Source organism: Scyliorhinus canicula, chromosome 27 (assembly GCF_902713615.1).
Source record: "Scyliorhinus canicula chromosome 27, sScyCan1.1, whole genome shotgun sequence".
In the NCBI taxonomy this organism is placed as follows: domain Eukaryota; kingdom Metazoa; phylum Chordata; class Chondrichthyes; order Carcharhiniformes; family Scyliorhinidae; genus Scyliorhinus; species Scyliorhinus canicula.
In genome coordinates, this window is record NC_052172.1 from 19,702,115 (window position 1) to 19,718,689 (window position 16,575).

The window sequence follows — 16,575 nt, forward strand, 5'->3', positions numbered from 1 at the left end:
CCAGGAATATGACCTTTCTCAAGGACTGAGAGTTCCAACCAGCAGGATGACATCTTTAGCTAGCTCTCACACTCCGCTGCCACCAGCTGTGGTTGATTTGCTCTTCCCTGTGCCAAGCACATTGAAGCAATGACATTGTAACAGGGAAGACCCAAGACATTTATTGCAATGAATGTTTCGAATCAGAATATTATCAGGATTCTTTCTGATCTACCCAGGAAGATCCCAGGTTGACTTTTATTCCTACTTTGTGTACACATTGCTTCAATGTTTTGTCTGATCGATTGTACTGGGATTTTCCTGGGGGATCTGTAAATTTCAGAAAGAAAGGGGGAGGCAGAAAGGGGGCAGAAGCTCAGGTGCCAGCTTGAACAAGAGTCCATTTTGTTGGAAACCCTCTGATAATTCCTTTTATATGTGGAAATATTTCACTTTTTTTAGGTCATTCCAAACTGTGGTGACCTTTCTTCTATCAAAATTGCCATGTACATAATATAAATCTCATGTCTCCTTGCACCTCCGGTCAATTCTGTTCATTTTGAATGTTCTAATTTTTCATGGATATTGTTTACGGAAACAAAACCCAGTTTGCACCCTTCTGCAGCGCCACCACTGGCAGAATGCTGCCATTAAATGTGACACGTTTACATAGGCAATTTGCATTGTAAATAGCAACATACAATTTATATATATAAAAAACAATTTCCTCTATGGCTTTAAGGTGAGAACTGAGTGAAGTCTGTGCACTCTGATCCAATTATTAGCTGTACCCTCCAACTGTGCTTCACATTGATCTTGACTCACCAGGCCAAGGGAGATCAATTTGATATCTTATTTAAAATATTGCCCAGCACATATACACTTCCTGCCCAACAAAGGTAAATTCTGTTAGCGAACATCATCATAATTTGGTTTGGTAATATTTCCCATTTTAGCTATGTGAGCTATTATGTTACATTTGCAGGCTTTGCTGATCAGAAGGCTCTATGATCACTCTACCAACTCTAACAGCAACGTATGTGTGCTTATACTGTCTGTGTGGAGTCTGCACATCCTCCCTGTGTGTGCGTGGGTTTCCTCCGGGTGCTCCGGTTTCCTCCCACAGTCCAAAGATGTGCACGTTAGGTGGATTGGCCATGGTAAATTGCTCTTAGTGTCCACAATTGCTGTTGTTGGGTGTTGGGTGGGGATAGGGTGGGTGTAGTGTTGGGTGGGGATAGGGTGGAGGTGTTAACCTTGGGTAGGGTGCTCTTTCCGGGAGCCGGTGCAGACTCGATGGGCCGAATGGCCTCCTGTACTGTAAATTCTATGATCAACTGATCATTGGCAATTCCGCCAGTGTACATGCAATGTACCAGTACGTATGTGTTTGAAAGGAAACTCATATTTCACTTTCAGCAGGAATTCCCTTGAACATTCTATACTGAGTCAAGCTGACCTCAGACTGGGTACTAGGTATTAGTAAAGAAGCTTCAATTGGCAGACTCAGTGGCCGAGAATTTGAATTGTGTCAGAACGGACAAACCAAAGGAAAACAAAATATAGTGCTTTTGATGATCACTGGATGATCACAGAAATGGCCATTCGGCCCATCGAGTTTGCGCCGGTCAAAAACCACCATCTAACTATTCTAATCCTATCTCCCAGCACTTGGCCCACAGCCGTGTCTGCCCTGGGATCGCAAGCGCACATCTAAATACTTCTTAATTGTTCTGAGGGTCTCTACCTCCACCTCCCTTTCAGGCAGCGAGTTCCACACTCCCACCACCCTCTGGGTAAAATGTTTTTCCTCACATCCCCTCGAAACCTCCTGCCCCTCACCTCTATGTCCCCTGGTCATTGACCCCTCCACCAAGGGAAAAGTTTCTTCCTATCTCCTCTATCTGTGCCCCTCATAATTTCATACATCTCAATAATGTTCCCCCTCCGTCTCCTGTCCACCAAGGAAAACAACCCCAGTCTATCCAACCTCTCTTCATCACTAAAACTCTCCAGCCCAGGCAACATCTGGTAAATCTCATCTGCACCCTTTCCATGCTGTCACATCCCTCCGATAATGTGGGTTCCAGAACGGCTCACAATACTCTAGCTGTGGCCTAACCAAAGTTTTATACAGTTCCAGCAAAACCTCCCTGCTCTTAAACTCTATGCCTTGGCTAATAAAGGAAAATATACCATCTGCCTTCTTAGCCACTGTATCCATCTGCTCTGCTACCTTAAGGGACGGGTGTACATGCACAGCAAGGTCCCTCTGATCCTCGGTGCTTCCCAGGGTCCTGCCCTTTATCGTGTATTCCCCTTGCCTTGTTTGTCCTGCCCAAGTGCATCACCTCACTTATCCAGATTGAATGCCATTTGCCACCAGACAATCTGAACAGCCCATCGATATCCTCCTGCAATCGAAGGCTACCTGCTCACTATTTACACCCCACCAAGTTTCATATCATCCACAAATTAACTGATCAACCCTCCTACATTCACTTCTAAATCATTTATATAAATCACAAACAGCAAGGACCCCAACACTGATCCCTGTGGGACCCCACTGGACATAGGCTTCCTGTCAGATAAATACCCCTCAACCATCACCCTCTGCTTCCTGCCACTCAGCCAATTTTGGATCTAATTTGCCAAATTTTCTTGGATCATTTGGGCTCTTACCTTCACTATTAGTCTCCCATGTAAGACCTTATCAAAAGCCTTGCAGAAGTCCAAGTAGACTCCCTCAAATGCATTTTCCTCACCTACACACCTGGTCACTTCTTCGAAACATTCAATCAAGTTGGTCGGACATGACCTCCCCTTCACAAAACCATGCTGACTGTTCCTGATTAATCCCGGCCTCTCCAAATGCAGATTAATTCTAACATACATAGAACATACAGTGCAGAAGGAGGCCATTCAGCCCATCGAGTCTGCATCGACCCACTTAAGGCCTCACTGCCACCCTATCCCTGTAATACAATAACCCCATCTAATCTTTTTTTGGTCACTATGGGCAATTTATCACGGCCAATCCATCTAATCCGCATGTCTTTAGACTGTGGGAGGAAACCGGAGCACCCGGAGGAAACCCACGCAGACACAGGGAGAACGTGCAGACTCCGCACAGACAGTGACCCAGTGGAGAATCAAACCTGGGACTCTGGCGCTGTGAAGCCACAGTGCTAACCACCGTGCTACCGTGCTGTCTCTCAGAATTGCTTCCAATAGTTTCCTTGTAACACCAGGTTAAAGTCCAACATGTTTGTTTCAAACACCAGCTTTCAGAGCACTGCTCCTTCCTCAGGTGAAGATTCATCCGAGGAAGGAGCAGTGCTCCGAAAGCTAGTGTTTGAAACAAACATGTTGGACTTTAACCTGGTGTTGTAAGACTTCTTACTGTGCTGTCCCCAGTCCAACGCCGGCATCTCCACATAATAGTTTCCTTACCACTGACTGACTGACCTGTCGTTTCCTGGTTTATCCCTTCCTTCCTTCTTGAATAAAGACATCACAGTGACTATCCTGCTGTTCTCTGGGAACCTCTCCTGTGGTCAAAGAGGAATTGAAAATTATTGCCAGCGCCCCTGCTATTTCCTGCCTGGCCTCATTCAACAGCCTGGGATACAATTCATCTGGCCCTGGAGATTTGTCTACTTTTAAGCTGCCAGACCACTCAGAACCTCCCCTCTGTTAATCTGTTAATTTTATTACAGTCCTTCTCCCTGATTTCTATACCCACACTGACCCTCTCACGAGTGAACACTGACACAAAGTATTAATTTAGGACCCGGCCTACATCCTCCGGCTCCACACACAAATTACCACCGTGATCTCTTCATGCACCGTGATCTCTTCATGGGCCCTCCTCTTTCCCTAGTTATTCTTTTACCCTTAATGTACCTGAAAACATTTTAGGATTTTTCTTTATTTTAACTGCCAGTGTCCTTTTGTATCACCTTCTTGCTCTCCTAATTTCCTTTTTAAGTTCCCTCTTGCACATTCTATACAAAGGGCTTCTGGCATTTTGAGCCCTCGATATCAGCCATAAGCCTCCCTTTTTCTCCTAATTTGATGTTGTATATCCCTCGATATCCAGGGTTCACTGGATTTATTGATCTCATCCATTTTCTTGATTGGGACATGTTGGCCCTGTACTCTTCCCATTTCCTTCTTGAATGTGTCCCACTGTTCTGTCACAGATTTACCCAAAAGTGTCTGCTTCCAGTCCACTATGGCCAAATCATATCTGATCTTAATAAAATTGGCCTTCCCTCAATTTAGAACTTTGATCTCAGGCCCATAGGGGTGGCACAGTGATTATCACTGCATCACAGCTCCAGGGACCCGGGTTCAATTCTGGCCTCAGGTCACTGTCTGTGCGGAGTCTGCACTTTCTCCCCGTGTCTGCGTGGGTTTCCTCGGGGTGCTCTGGTTTCCTCCTGCAATCCAAGATTTGGTGGATTGGCCATGCTATATTGCCCCTTAGTGTCTAAAAAAAGGTTAGGTGGGGTTACGGGGATCTGAGGGGTTTAAATACAGGTCCCTTTATTTAGGGTCTCTGTTGGTTCCCTTTATTTAGGAGGTCTCTGTGGGGTCCCCCTATTTAGGGGTCTCTGAGGGGCGGGGATGGGTTGGGCCACCCCCGTACTTGGGGGGTGGGATCCAGAAAATCCAGGGATGGGGGGCCGATTCGTGATGCGAGGGTGGGGCGCTAGGGGCTGAATTGCAATGAGGGGGTGGCCAGCGTGGGAACTTGCCCGCTCAAAATGGTGGCCTGATAGCGGGCATCCCTCGTAACCCTCGCCGTGCCTAAATTTGTATGGCGAAGCATAGTGAATTGCTTGGGAGCACAAATCAGTTCCAATTCACCTCTGGCGGGAGAACTTAAGTTTCCCAAATGGAGAATCCCGGCTGTGGTTACTGTTGTAATGTAAGACCTACAATGGTCTGCTTAAGGACCCATTAATTAAACCTTGTGTAGGCTTGATTTGCCTGAAGGTAGCCTGTTGGTGTCTCCTGTATTGAGGGTAAACCAATTTAAATCAGGCGTTAATCAGGTTTTGGGTCCCCTATTTCCATACAGGCTGAGTACATATTTCAGGTGGAGTCTTGGATGCCTCTTTTGATGCCTATATGTAACAGATATGTACTTCTAGCTCAGAATACAGGTGCACCACTCACCTTGTTGGGTGGTTTCCAGTCCAATGTCTCAGATTAGGAATGATTAGGAATGGACAGGCCGGAGGGGGAGAAACCGTTCCCATATATAAAATGTGGCATGGTGGCACTGTGGTTAGCACCTCACAGCTCCAGGGACTCGGGTTCAATTCCGACGCCTGATTACTCTGTTTGGAGTTTGCACTTTCTCCCCGTGTCTGCGTGGGTTTCCTCCTGGTGCTCCATTGTACTCCCACAAGTCCAAAGATGTGCTGGTTAGGTGAATTGGTCATGATAAATTTCCCCTTAGTGTGGGATTGCAGGAATTGGGTGGGGGATTGGACCTAGGTGGGGTGGTCATTTGAATGGTCGGTGGTGATGCAATGGGCCGAATGGCCTCCATCCGCACTGTAGGGATTCTCTGAGTGACATCGAGAAGGCACAGATTTAAAGTATTTGGCCAAGATAGTGGTTAATGTCTGGAATGCAATGCCTGAGAGTATGGTGGAGACAGTAACAATTGAAGCATTGAAAAGGCAATAAAACTGTAATCTGAAAGGGAAGAATGTGCGGGATTAATGGGAGAAGGCAGGGGAATGGCACAAGGGGAACTGCAGATTCGGAGAGCTTGTGCAGACACAATGGGCCGAATGGTCTCCTGCTGTGCTGTAACAATCCTGTGATTATAGCCTGTGATTTCCATTTCCAATCACAATCCCGTGACTCCTGCACAAAGTACCCTCGTGTGAATCTCTGATGGGAACAGGCTTGATCTGAGGCCTTTTCTGATTGAATAGCCCAAATCTTCTACAACTGGTGTACTTTAGGGTCTAGGGTCAAGCTGATGTTCCTGGAGGTTCTCTCCCTTGCATAACGAGGCTCAGGAGCAGATTTGGATTGATGCAAGGAACTCAGTAGGGATGGGGAAGGAAATTGCATGAAAGTGGCATTTAATAGGAAAGGACAAATAATCAGAACAGGTTGAAAAAAATGTGTATGTGTTTGGAAAGGCTGGGAAGAGATTTTCAGTGGTCTGAAGGGGAGGGGACATGATGGTGCTGCATGAGATGCTTGCTCACTGTGTCACACTAAGTTATTATATACTTCTAGGTCAACACAGAATCATGCTGGACAAGGTGCTTACTATTGAAGTCAATGGCATTGCCAACCCTATGCTGCATGATATCAGATAATGACGTTCTAGCATCTCTTACATCCCAGAGTACTTACAGATAATTAAGTGGTTTCAAAGTATAGTCCCTGTTGAAGAAAATGAGGCTGCCAATTTGTGCAACAAGCTTTCACAAACAGCTATGTGAATATAACCAGGTATTCAATTTAGTGATATTCGATGAGTGATGAATATTGGTCAGGGCACCAGGGATAATAACTTCCTTGCATTTCTTCAAAATAATGGCAAGGTGGTAGCACGATGGTGCAATGGTTAGCCTCACGGCGCCGAGGTCCCAGGTTCAATCCCAGCCCCGGGTCACTGTCCGTGTGGAGTTTGCACATTCTTCCCGTGTCTGCGTGGGTCTCACCCTTACAAACCAAAGATGTGCAGAGTAGGCAGATTGGCCACGCTAAGTTGCACCTCAATTGGAAAAAAAAATAATTGGATATTCTAAATTTATAAAAAAAAACAAAATAATGCCAAGGAATCTTCGACAACCACAGGAGGGCAGATGGGAAATTTGGTTTAATGTGTCATTCGAGAGCTCAGACAGTTAGCACTGTCCGTTCTACACCGGAGTACCTGTCTAGATTTTGCACTCCGGTTTCGGGAATGGAACTTTAACTCGCACCTTCTGGCTGAGATGTGAAACTGAGACTGAAGCCATGCCTGAAGTCACACAGCACAACTCTGTTTCGGCTCCCTGCTGACCCAGACTCGATGAAGTCATTTCTCCATGGCCATTGCCAGTTAATATGCCAGCTCCTGAAAGTGTGGTTGGTAGCATCCTGTCCAATGTTTCCAATCGAAATATGCTGGGTGTCGCTCACACTAGCATGCCTTCTCTCATTTAGTGTGACTCAAAGCTTGGCCTATTATGATTGGAGTGCTTCTGAGCAGGTATCTAACTTTGTAGTTAAATGTACATTGATGTGTCTTCGCAGTACCATTGGACCTATTGTCCCAGCATTCACTGAGGACAGGAGCTTCCACATGTACAAATGACCTGACCAAGAATCTCCTGTCTGCCTCTTACTTGAAGGTGCAGGTGTACGTTTCGGGGGGGGGGGGGGGGGGGGGGGGGGGGGTGGAGAATGACCTCCTCATCTGCAGACTGGCACTCTGTGTTCATCCTTCTTCTGCTAAACTTTGAATGCTTTTCATGTGGAAGATAAACCAGCTGGTAGGGCTATCTGCCAGTAATTGTATTCCTCACCTAAGCATTAAAGTGTAGCAAAAGTAAAAAGTGTACAATGGTAACTATTAGAAGGGTACTGTCGCCTGGTTGTTTATGGTACTAGACTGGCAACCCAGAGGTGATGAGGACAAATCGCATGAAGTCAGGTCATTTGTGACACTTCCCCAGAAAATGCCCAAGAAAGCTGCTGGATGAGCATCTAAACCTCTGTAGGGAAGGGACTCCACTTCTCCCTGCTCTAGCCAGCTGGTTACACCAGTCGTACACATGTCCTTATTGTCCAATGCTCCATTGGCTCTCTGTCCAGCTATTTCCTTTCATTTCCTTCCTTGGGAAACTATTTGTTGCACATTCCAAAGTTGCTCTAATGTCACAAAGAGTCAACAACAACTTATAGCACCTATAATGCTGGCTACTCACCTTCCCAATGCCTATAGATGTCAGCTCAGCCAAATGTCTGCTGCCAGTGTGCTGACTTTCAACTAATCTTACAGCAACTCACATTTAAAATTCTCACCCTGGTGTTCAACTGCTGCATGGCCTTACCACTCCCTACTTCTGAAACCTCCACCAGCGTTATAACTCTCCAAGATCTCGGCATTCCTCTGGTTTTGGCCTCATGCGCACACTCCATTTCCTTTGCCCCTCCTTTGGTTGTCAGGCCTTCAGCTCCTGGATCCTAAAATCAGGAATTCTGTTTCCACCTATAAAAGACTCCTCCAAATCTACCTTTTTGATAAAGCGTTTGATCAGCTTGTGTGGATTGATGTCAGTTTGTTTGATAACTCTCTTCTTGAATTGGCAGCTCGGTAGCACGGTGGTTAGCACTGTGGCTTCATAGTGCCAGGGTCCCGGGTTCGATTCCCGGCTTGGGTCTCTGTCTGTGCGGAGTCTGCACGTTCTACCCGTGTGTGCGTGGGTTTCCTCCAGGTGCTCCGGTTTCCTCCCACAGTCCAAAGATGTGCAGGTTAGGTGCATTGGCCATGATGAATAGCCCTTAGTGACCAAGAAGGTTCGGAGGGGTTATTGGGTTACGGGGATAGAGTGGAAGTGAGGGTTTAAGTGGGTTGGTGCGAACTCGATGGGCCAAATGGCCTCCTTGTGCACTGTAAGTTCTATGTTTACATAGATTTACATAGAATTTACAGTGCAGAAGGAGGCCATTCGGCCCATCGAGTCTGCACCGGCTCTTGGAAAGAGCACCCTACCCCCTACCCACTACCCAAGGTCAACACCTCCACCCTATCCCCATAACTCAGTAACCCCACCCAACACTAAGGGCAATTTTGGACACTAAGGGCAATTTATCATGGCCAATCCACCTAACCCACACATCTTTGGATTGTGGGAGGAAACCGGAGCACCCGGAGGAAACCCACGCACACACGGGGAGGATGTGCAGACTCCGCACAGACAGTGACCCAAGCTGGAATCGAACCTGGGACCCTGGAGCTGTGAAGCGATTGTGCTATCCACAATGCTACCGTGCTGCCCTTGTTCTATGTTCTATGATCTTTTATTGCATTAAAGGTACGATGACCTTCCTGCAACTTTGGATTGTGCAACAAATTTCCCACATGCTAAGGAGAACAAATTATATGCAGTTGGCCAGAGAACTCTGGGTAAATGTGATTTTAACATTAGTTTTGACAGATCTGATGGCTGGCTATCATGTAATAGCCGTCTTTCAAACTTTCCCCTGTAGTGGACAGTGTTGGGAGTGGGGGAGGGGGACAAATTTCTATCAACGAGTTTCTTTGTCCTGGTTTTTCTTGGCATTTTCCTTATGTGGGCACCTTATACCGTCGATCAGATGCGATTTTACGTAAAATATTCCCAGATACTGGTCTCTGAGGACCAAAAATGAAGTACCCCGAGGGAGCCACGTTGTGTGTGATGTCTCCCTACATGTCATTACTGGAAGCAGAGGTACACATGTCTGCTTTTAAACATCTCAGTTTGAAAGCCCAATAACTGGAACACCATGGATAGAAAATGGATTGGATTCCCCGCCTGGTGTCGCTGGTAGTGACGTTCCTGATGCAATGGGGAATCTAGTGCCAGGGAGAAAACGGGATTTGGTTCCGAAGCTCCAACTCCTCCCTCTGTTGTTGGGATCGAGGTTTGCTCACAAAGACACATTTGCATCTTATTAATGGTCCAGGATTCTCCAGGCCCTCGTGATTCTATGGTCCTCTGGACCAGGAAACACATGGGCGATAATTAGTGCTGCTCCTGACAAGTGTGTACCTGATCTGGTGGATCTCACGGTGGGCCAAGGGGGTAACTCTTTAAGGGAGGTGCCTTCCCTCAAAGTTCATTACCTCCCCCACCCAGCCACCCTCCCCCCCACCGATTAATACTGTAAGGCCTATCCACCCCATCAGACCATCACCCTATCAGAGACCCCCTAATTAAAGAGACCCCCTAAATATAGAGACCCCCACAGACTCCCTAAATAATGGACTCCCTGCAAAAACTCCTTAATTAAAGACCTGCGTCATTTAATTAAAGAGACCCCCCCCACACAGACCCCGAATTGAAGAGACTCCCACTCAGACTCTCCAGAAGAGTGACCCCCGTCGGCATCCCCCCAGAAGAGAGACCCCTGTCGAGAAGCTAGAGAGCAGTCTGGATAGAGACAGTGAAAAAACAAAACAAAAAAAAAACACTCACTTGGGCAGGCAGCCCTTTCTTAGGCAGAGGAAGCAGCACCTGTCAATTCCTGGAAAGAGAAAACCAGTCAGTTGGGTTTAAACCCGCTCAGATCTTTGATCTGCAAGCCATTCATTCATTTCTCTTTGATACTGATGTTACTAGACTGTGATTGACAGCTTTCACAGCTGTCAGCTTTGCTCCATTCATCTCCCTTCATGGTTGAGTAACTTTGAAGCGGTTAGCTGTGAAACCATCAGCAATGTTTATAAACTTCAAGCTTTGATTGACAGCTCCTGGACCTCCACCACATCAAAGAGAGTTAAGTGCTTCGGAATGGGTGCCAATCCCGTTTTCTGCCCAATGCTGGATTCTCTGCCACCTGCTGCTGGTAACGGAGTTCCCGATGCCAGAGAGAATCCAGCCCAAGATGTGGAATAATATTTACCATTTTCTTGTTTTCAATCGTAATCTTTTGTATTTTTTTTCTTATTCATTCATGGGATGTGAGCATCACTAGAATGGCCGCCCAGCACATCCCCAATTGCCCTTGAGAAGGTGCCAATGATTCCCTTTCTTGATCTGGTGAAGTCCATGTGGTGAAAGTACTCCCATGAGGTAGAGGGTCGTGTGTGACTTGGAGGGGAATGTGCAAGTTATGGTATCCCCATGTACCTGCCGTCCTTGTCCTAGATGGCGTAGGTTGTGGGTTTAGGTATTTGCAAAGCCTTGACGAGTTGCTGGTGTTCACCTTGTAAATGGTTTACACTGCAGCCACAGTTCGCTGGTGGTAGAAGAAGAGAATGTTTAGGATGGCGTGTCAATCATGTGGTCTACTTTGTCTTAGATGGAGTCAAGTTTTTGAATGTTATTGAAGCTTCAGGTATTGAAGTGGAGAATATTTAATCACACTTTACTGAGGAGGACTTTGTAGGATAGACAGGGTTATGTGTCATGTTTGGTACCTCAGTCAATGCCAGATGGTCTGTTTATTCTTATTGTACCTTGCAGCAGATTAATACAAGAGTAGGCTGCTAGGCCAATTCAGAGAACAGTAAAGACTGAAGCACCAAAATATGATTAATGGGGTCAATAAACCACCTCAGCCCCTGCTATGGCCATCGGGCAGGAAGGTCGATGGTGCCTGGGGACATCGAGTGCCCCCGGTCCAGGGATACATGGCCTCGAATGTAGCCACAGAAGAGGGGCAGACAGTCAGATCGGACAACCCCTTGGTCGCCTGCTGCCAGGGCCTGTCAAAACTGAAAGTGGCTTTATAAGGTCACAAAGAGTCCACACCGAGTTTGTAGCAATGAAAACTTTATTGTACAACTACAATTAGCTCCCTACTGGGTCTTCTAGTCGGTGTCTTCGTGGCCGACTCTATTTATACATATCCCTCTTATCGGGAGAGCTCGTATTCTGCAAGATCTACAGGGTAGTTAATCATTCCCACCCCGTGTGGGTTATAACAAGTGGAATGGTTGATTCCTTTGTGAGATTTCACAGGTGGGTAAGGGCCCACAATACAGCAGATTTTAAAGATATCTTTTAAAGTGTGCATGAATTAACGGGAACTATTCTTGTTTCAGTTTCTTATAGCTGAGAGTGACCGAGGGGGCTTATGCAACATTGACTGCTCCAGAGCTCAACAGAAGCCAGTCTGCGGGAGTGACAGGAAGCTCTACAAATCCCACTGTGCCTTCCAGCGAGCAAAATGCAGGGACCCGACCCTCGAAACAATGCCACGGAGTCGATGCAGTGGTAAGGATGGGAACATCAGGGCAGTGATCTATTAGCTCTTGTCCCTTCACTGGCTTTGTCCTCCCCGTCTTTCTACCCTCCTCCAGTCCCACACTTTTCTGAGAACTCTGCTTTCCTAAAATTCTGACCTCTAAATTTCACTCATTGTTGGTTGTGTCTACACATGCTCGGATCCTCCCAAAACTCTCCACTTCTCTACTTCTCTTTCCTCTCCTGAAAACCTACCTCTTTGATCAAGCCTTTAGACATATGTCTTCATATTTTCTTTTGTGATTCTGTGTCAAATTGTAACTGACGTCCCAAATGTTGGGACATTACGCGACATCAAAGCTGCTGAATAAATGCAAGATGTTATGTCACAACTCCAGAATTCCCATTCTCAACAAACACCGTGAGTTTTTACAAGTAATTGGATAATTTTGTTTGGCAAAACTCTCCCTTGCTCCCACATCTGTGCAGAGACTTGTCCTTACTGAATTGTACCACACCACACTTTTAAATGTATGTCATCACCCCGCCTTTCAAAAGGCCTTCTTATACTTAAGCAAACATTGATGCTGTAGGTTTGAGTTGTCATCACGACCCTTTCTAATATCGCTGTCATCTTTCTGAATGGGCTGTCACACTCGTTCTAAAGCTATGCACCTAATAGAACTCTTTCAAAATTATGAAGGGGCTCAATTTTGGTGAGCAGAGAGGATATTTCCATTTACGGGACAAATTTAAGATCGGCACTAATAAATTCAACAGGAAATTCAGGAGAAACCTCTTTATCCAGAGAATGTTGAAATGTGACAGTGCTTACTGAAAGGATTGGTTCATAGAATCACTACAGTGGAGGAAGCCATTCAGCCCATCTAGTCTGCACTGGCCCTTAGAAAGAGCACCCTCCTTAAGCCCACGTCTCTCCCCCCAAACTCGTAACCCCACCTAGCGTTTTGGACACAAAGGGGCAACTTAGAATATAATATAATCTTTATTATTGTCACAAGTAGGCTTACATTATCACTGCAATGAAGTTACTGTGAAAATCCCCTCATCGCCACACTCAGGCACCTGTTCGGGTACACAGAGGGAAAATTCAGAATGCCCGATTCACCTAACAAGCACTTCTTTCAGGACTTGTGGGAGGAAACCGGAGCACCCGGAGAAAACCCACGCAGACACGGGGAGAACGTGCAGACTCTGCACAGACAGTGACCCAAGCTGGGAATCGAACCTGGGACCCTGGTGCTGTGAAGCCACAGTGCTAACCACTGTGCCACTATGCCATTGAGGTGAATAGCTCAGATGCCTTTAATGGAAAGATACATATATACATGAAGGAGAAGGGGATGGAAACATATGCATAAAGGGTTAGATGACAGAGGTTGGTGTGGGGAAAAACAGCGACTTAGACCGTGTGACCTGTCAACGTGTTGTAAATTCTTTACAATGTTTCCATGGAGTTTTGCTCCTTGTTAGTGTCATTGCAGAGAAGACCTCCAGTCTGAATTTCCTCCATTCGCAGTCGGATAGGAACATGGAGGGGGGGGGGGGGGGGGGGGGGGGAGATCACAGTTATTTCTCAAACAGGTGCCTGTAGGACACATCCGTCTACTCCATTTTAGTCACGTATAAGTCATCTGTTGAAATACGGTGTGACAGGGTAGCGTTAAATCATTGGAGCAATTAGCTGGGCGTTTCTTGCATAACTCCTCGAGGGATTTCTCTGACCTAGACTGCCCCCAAATTTAACACTTTCCATAAATCTCACTACAGGGCGAAGGATCAATTTCTGTCTGGTTTTTGTGACAGCAAGCACTGTTTTCCCCGCGTAGAGTCTCTGCAAACAATAAGAAAACTGTAGGCAACTTGCTCCAATGCATGGGTGGGGCAGATGAATTGAGGAGGGCATCTACATTTACCACCTTCTTCCGCTGCCTGAAAGGCAGTCACTGGCTTCCACTGAGTGGGCAGAATCATTCGCTCGCGGTGGGTGTCTTGCCCGCTGACTGAAAAAGCGACGAGACACCCCTTCTGACTCTGAGGAGGAAGCTGCATCTTCTGCCCATCAGTTAAGTGGGCAGTTGCAGACCTTCTTCCAGGCTGAAGACCCTAGAAGCTGATTTCCTGCCTGATGAGAGGCCAGCATCAAAGAGGAGGTCATGGCTGTTGCCAAACTAATCCCCAGAGTGCCAGGATCATGGAACAACCCAGGAAAAAGATAAGTTCGGGGGCAGGGGGAGAGATTGTGAGGACAGGGGTGCCCCGGGGGTCAGCAACACCACTACCCCATATCCATGCCCTCAATCCTATTAGTGCAGATTGAGGGACCCAACCCTCAGCTGACAGGCAGCCCACAGTTTTACCAGTTGTGTAGGCCGCATGTTTAACAGGCCTAACTGGAGCTGGGGTTGCAGTGGAGGCGGTGACGAGGCCCTTAAGTGGTCATTAATTGGAGGTGGAATGGGAATATAGGAACATAGGAAATGGAGCAGAAGGCCATTCAGCCCCTCGGGATGTGCTCCAAGGTCAACCAGCGGCCTTTCCACCCAGAGTTTACTTTCAGTGAAGGCGGGAAAGCTTTGGGGATCAGTCCTGACACCCAAACCACCAAATTGCTGGCATGGCTGCCTCTTTCTTCACCTCTCCAGAGCCGCAGGATTTCTGCCGAGCATTGTTATGAACACGAGTGAAGTGAAACTTCAGCGCTTTGTCCTAACCAAGTGGTTAACTCTTCCTTTTATTTCAATCTGATTAATTATCTTTGAATATTGAAAATTTCATATCAAAGAGTTCCCGGTGCTTTAAAATCATTTCTCTGCAGAATTGCCCTGATTGAGAGAGGAAGGATTTGGTACAATGGTCTATCACAAGGTCCTGAGTTTCAATTCAGGCTTGATCGATGAAAAAAAGGTCTCCTTTCTTTAAATGTTTTAAAGATGTCCAGTAACTTTTGTGTAAAACAAGCAAATAACTGAAGTCAATAGGACAAGTCTAAAGAAAGAAGTTGGCTGTAAATCGGAAAACTTTAGAAGCTTGTTGGAATGGGGGAAGATGGAATGAAATAAGGAGCCCCATAGTTTTGTGGCTAAGAGGCAAAAAATTAATTGGAGTGGAATCATTGGGGGAAATTTAGTATCCCGCACGAGGCTGGAAACCAATTTGAATATTAAGGGCCATTTTACCCCACTCTCACTCTGGGTGACGTTGGGTGGTGGGGTGGGATTTGGGGAAGTGTCTTTCTCAGCAAAGAGGCGACTGTAGGCAGGGAAGGTGCAGGGTCTCAGCCCTTTCATTGAGGATTTCATTGGAGGCTGCCAACATTGGTGGGGTTGTATTTCCTGCCCACTTTTTTAGTGGTAGAGCGGGAAACATCGCTATGCAAAAAAATTTGTCCACTGAATCGTTTAGCACAGAAGGAGGTCCTTTAGTTCATTGTGCCTTTTCTAATCTGTCCAGACTGAAAGTGAAGACAAACATATTGTGGATGCAATTCTCTGAGCTACTGTGCCGAAAACGCGATTGGCGTGGGGGTGGAGAATGGGCGCCAACGACGGAATCCAGTCCAACGCCGCTCCCTCGATTCTCCGGTCTCTGGAGAATCGCCATGAACCACCCACGCGCAGTCCACGCAGCGCGGATAGGGGGCCATTGACAGAGACACCCCCCCCTCCGCGATTCACCTAGGGTAACTGGCCGGGTGAGGAAAGTCCAGAGTGAAAAGCCCACGTTTTTATGCTGGCGTGGGGACATAGCCCCATTATTGGAGAATCCCGCCTAGTGTCTCCATCAGAAAACCCCTCTACACTGATACCACGCTAGTTGCTCATTTGGAAACTCAGCTACAAATGATTATTGCCCCCATGCCTGTAACCTGTTGTGTCTTACTATAAGCATCAAGAAAATTGTGGGCCAGGGTATCACATCTCCATCCCTAATCACACTATGTCACACCGCACTGAAAGTGGTCAGCAATTCTGCTACCTTCGGTCCACCGTGACAGACAATGCATCTCCTGATACAGAACTCAATACATGCTTAGGGAAAGAAGCCACCACCTCCAGCCAACTTACAAATTCTGCATGCAATAACTTCAGGCTGACTCTTTGCACCAAGATGCTCATTTGTGAGGCCTGTGTTCTCAGCACCTTGTAGGGCTGTGAAACATGAACAACTTAAACTTAATGGCTTTCACCTTTATTGTTTGCAGCACATTCTAGGCATCTCATGGAAGGACAGAATCACAATGCAGCAGTCCTCTCAAAGGCAAATTCCCCACGTATGTTGGTATTCATCAAGCAGAGGTGACTTTGCTGTGTTGGTGGCAGGTTGGAAGATGGTCTCATATTAAAGGGTTTTCTGTATAATGAGGTTGTCGGAACCAGAAGATATGTACGATGCCCAAAGCCCCACTTCAAGGTTGCTTGCACCAGTGTTACCTGAGGGCCCTCGCCATCGATTTTCACATCTGGGCACGAGCCTCTGACAGAGAAAAGTGGCATAGCTGTGGGCCTGCATGCACCATCATGGTGATTAATTACAGTGGCTTGCAAACAGGCATCAAAACTGAAAACAATCCGCAACAATACCTGATAACCACTCAATAAGTGGCACGTGTGACAGAAACTGTCTCTCTCAAATTGGTCTCTTCAACCAT

The 16,575-nt window shown here is 46.6% G+C and overlaps 1 protein-coding gene across 2 annotated transcripts in view; it reads left to right on the forward strand.

The window, feature by feature from the left end:
* LOC119957923 (SPARC-related modular calcium-binding protein 1-like) overlaps positions 1–16,575 on the forward strand; it is a 105,195-nt gene that overhangs the window by 56,424 nt on the left and 32,196 nt on the right. For both annotated transcript variants that reach the window (XM_038786121.1, XM_038786123.1), the window contains exon 2: positions 11,762–11,933. In XM_038786121.1, the coding sequence (XP_038642049.1) occupies positions 11,762–11,933 (172 nt within the window). The remainder of the gene's footprint in view (positions 1–11,761; positions 11,934–16,575) is intronic.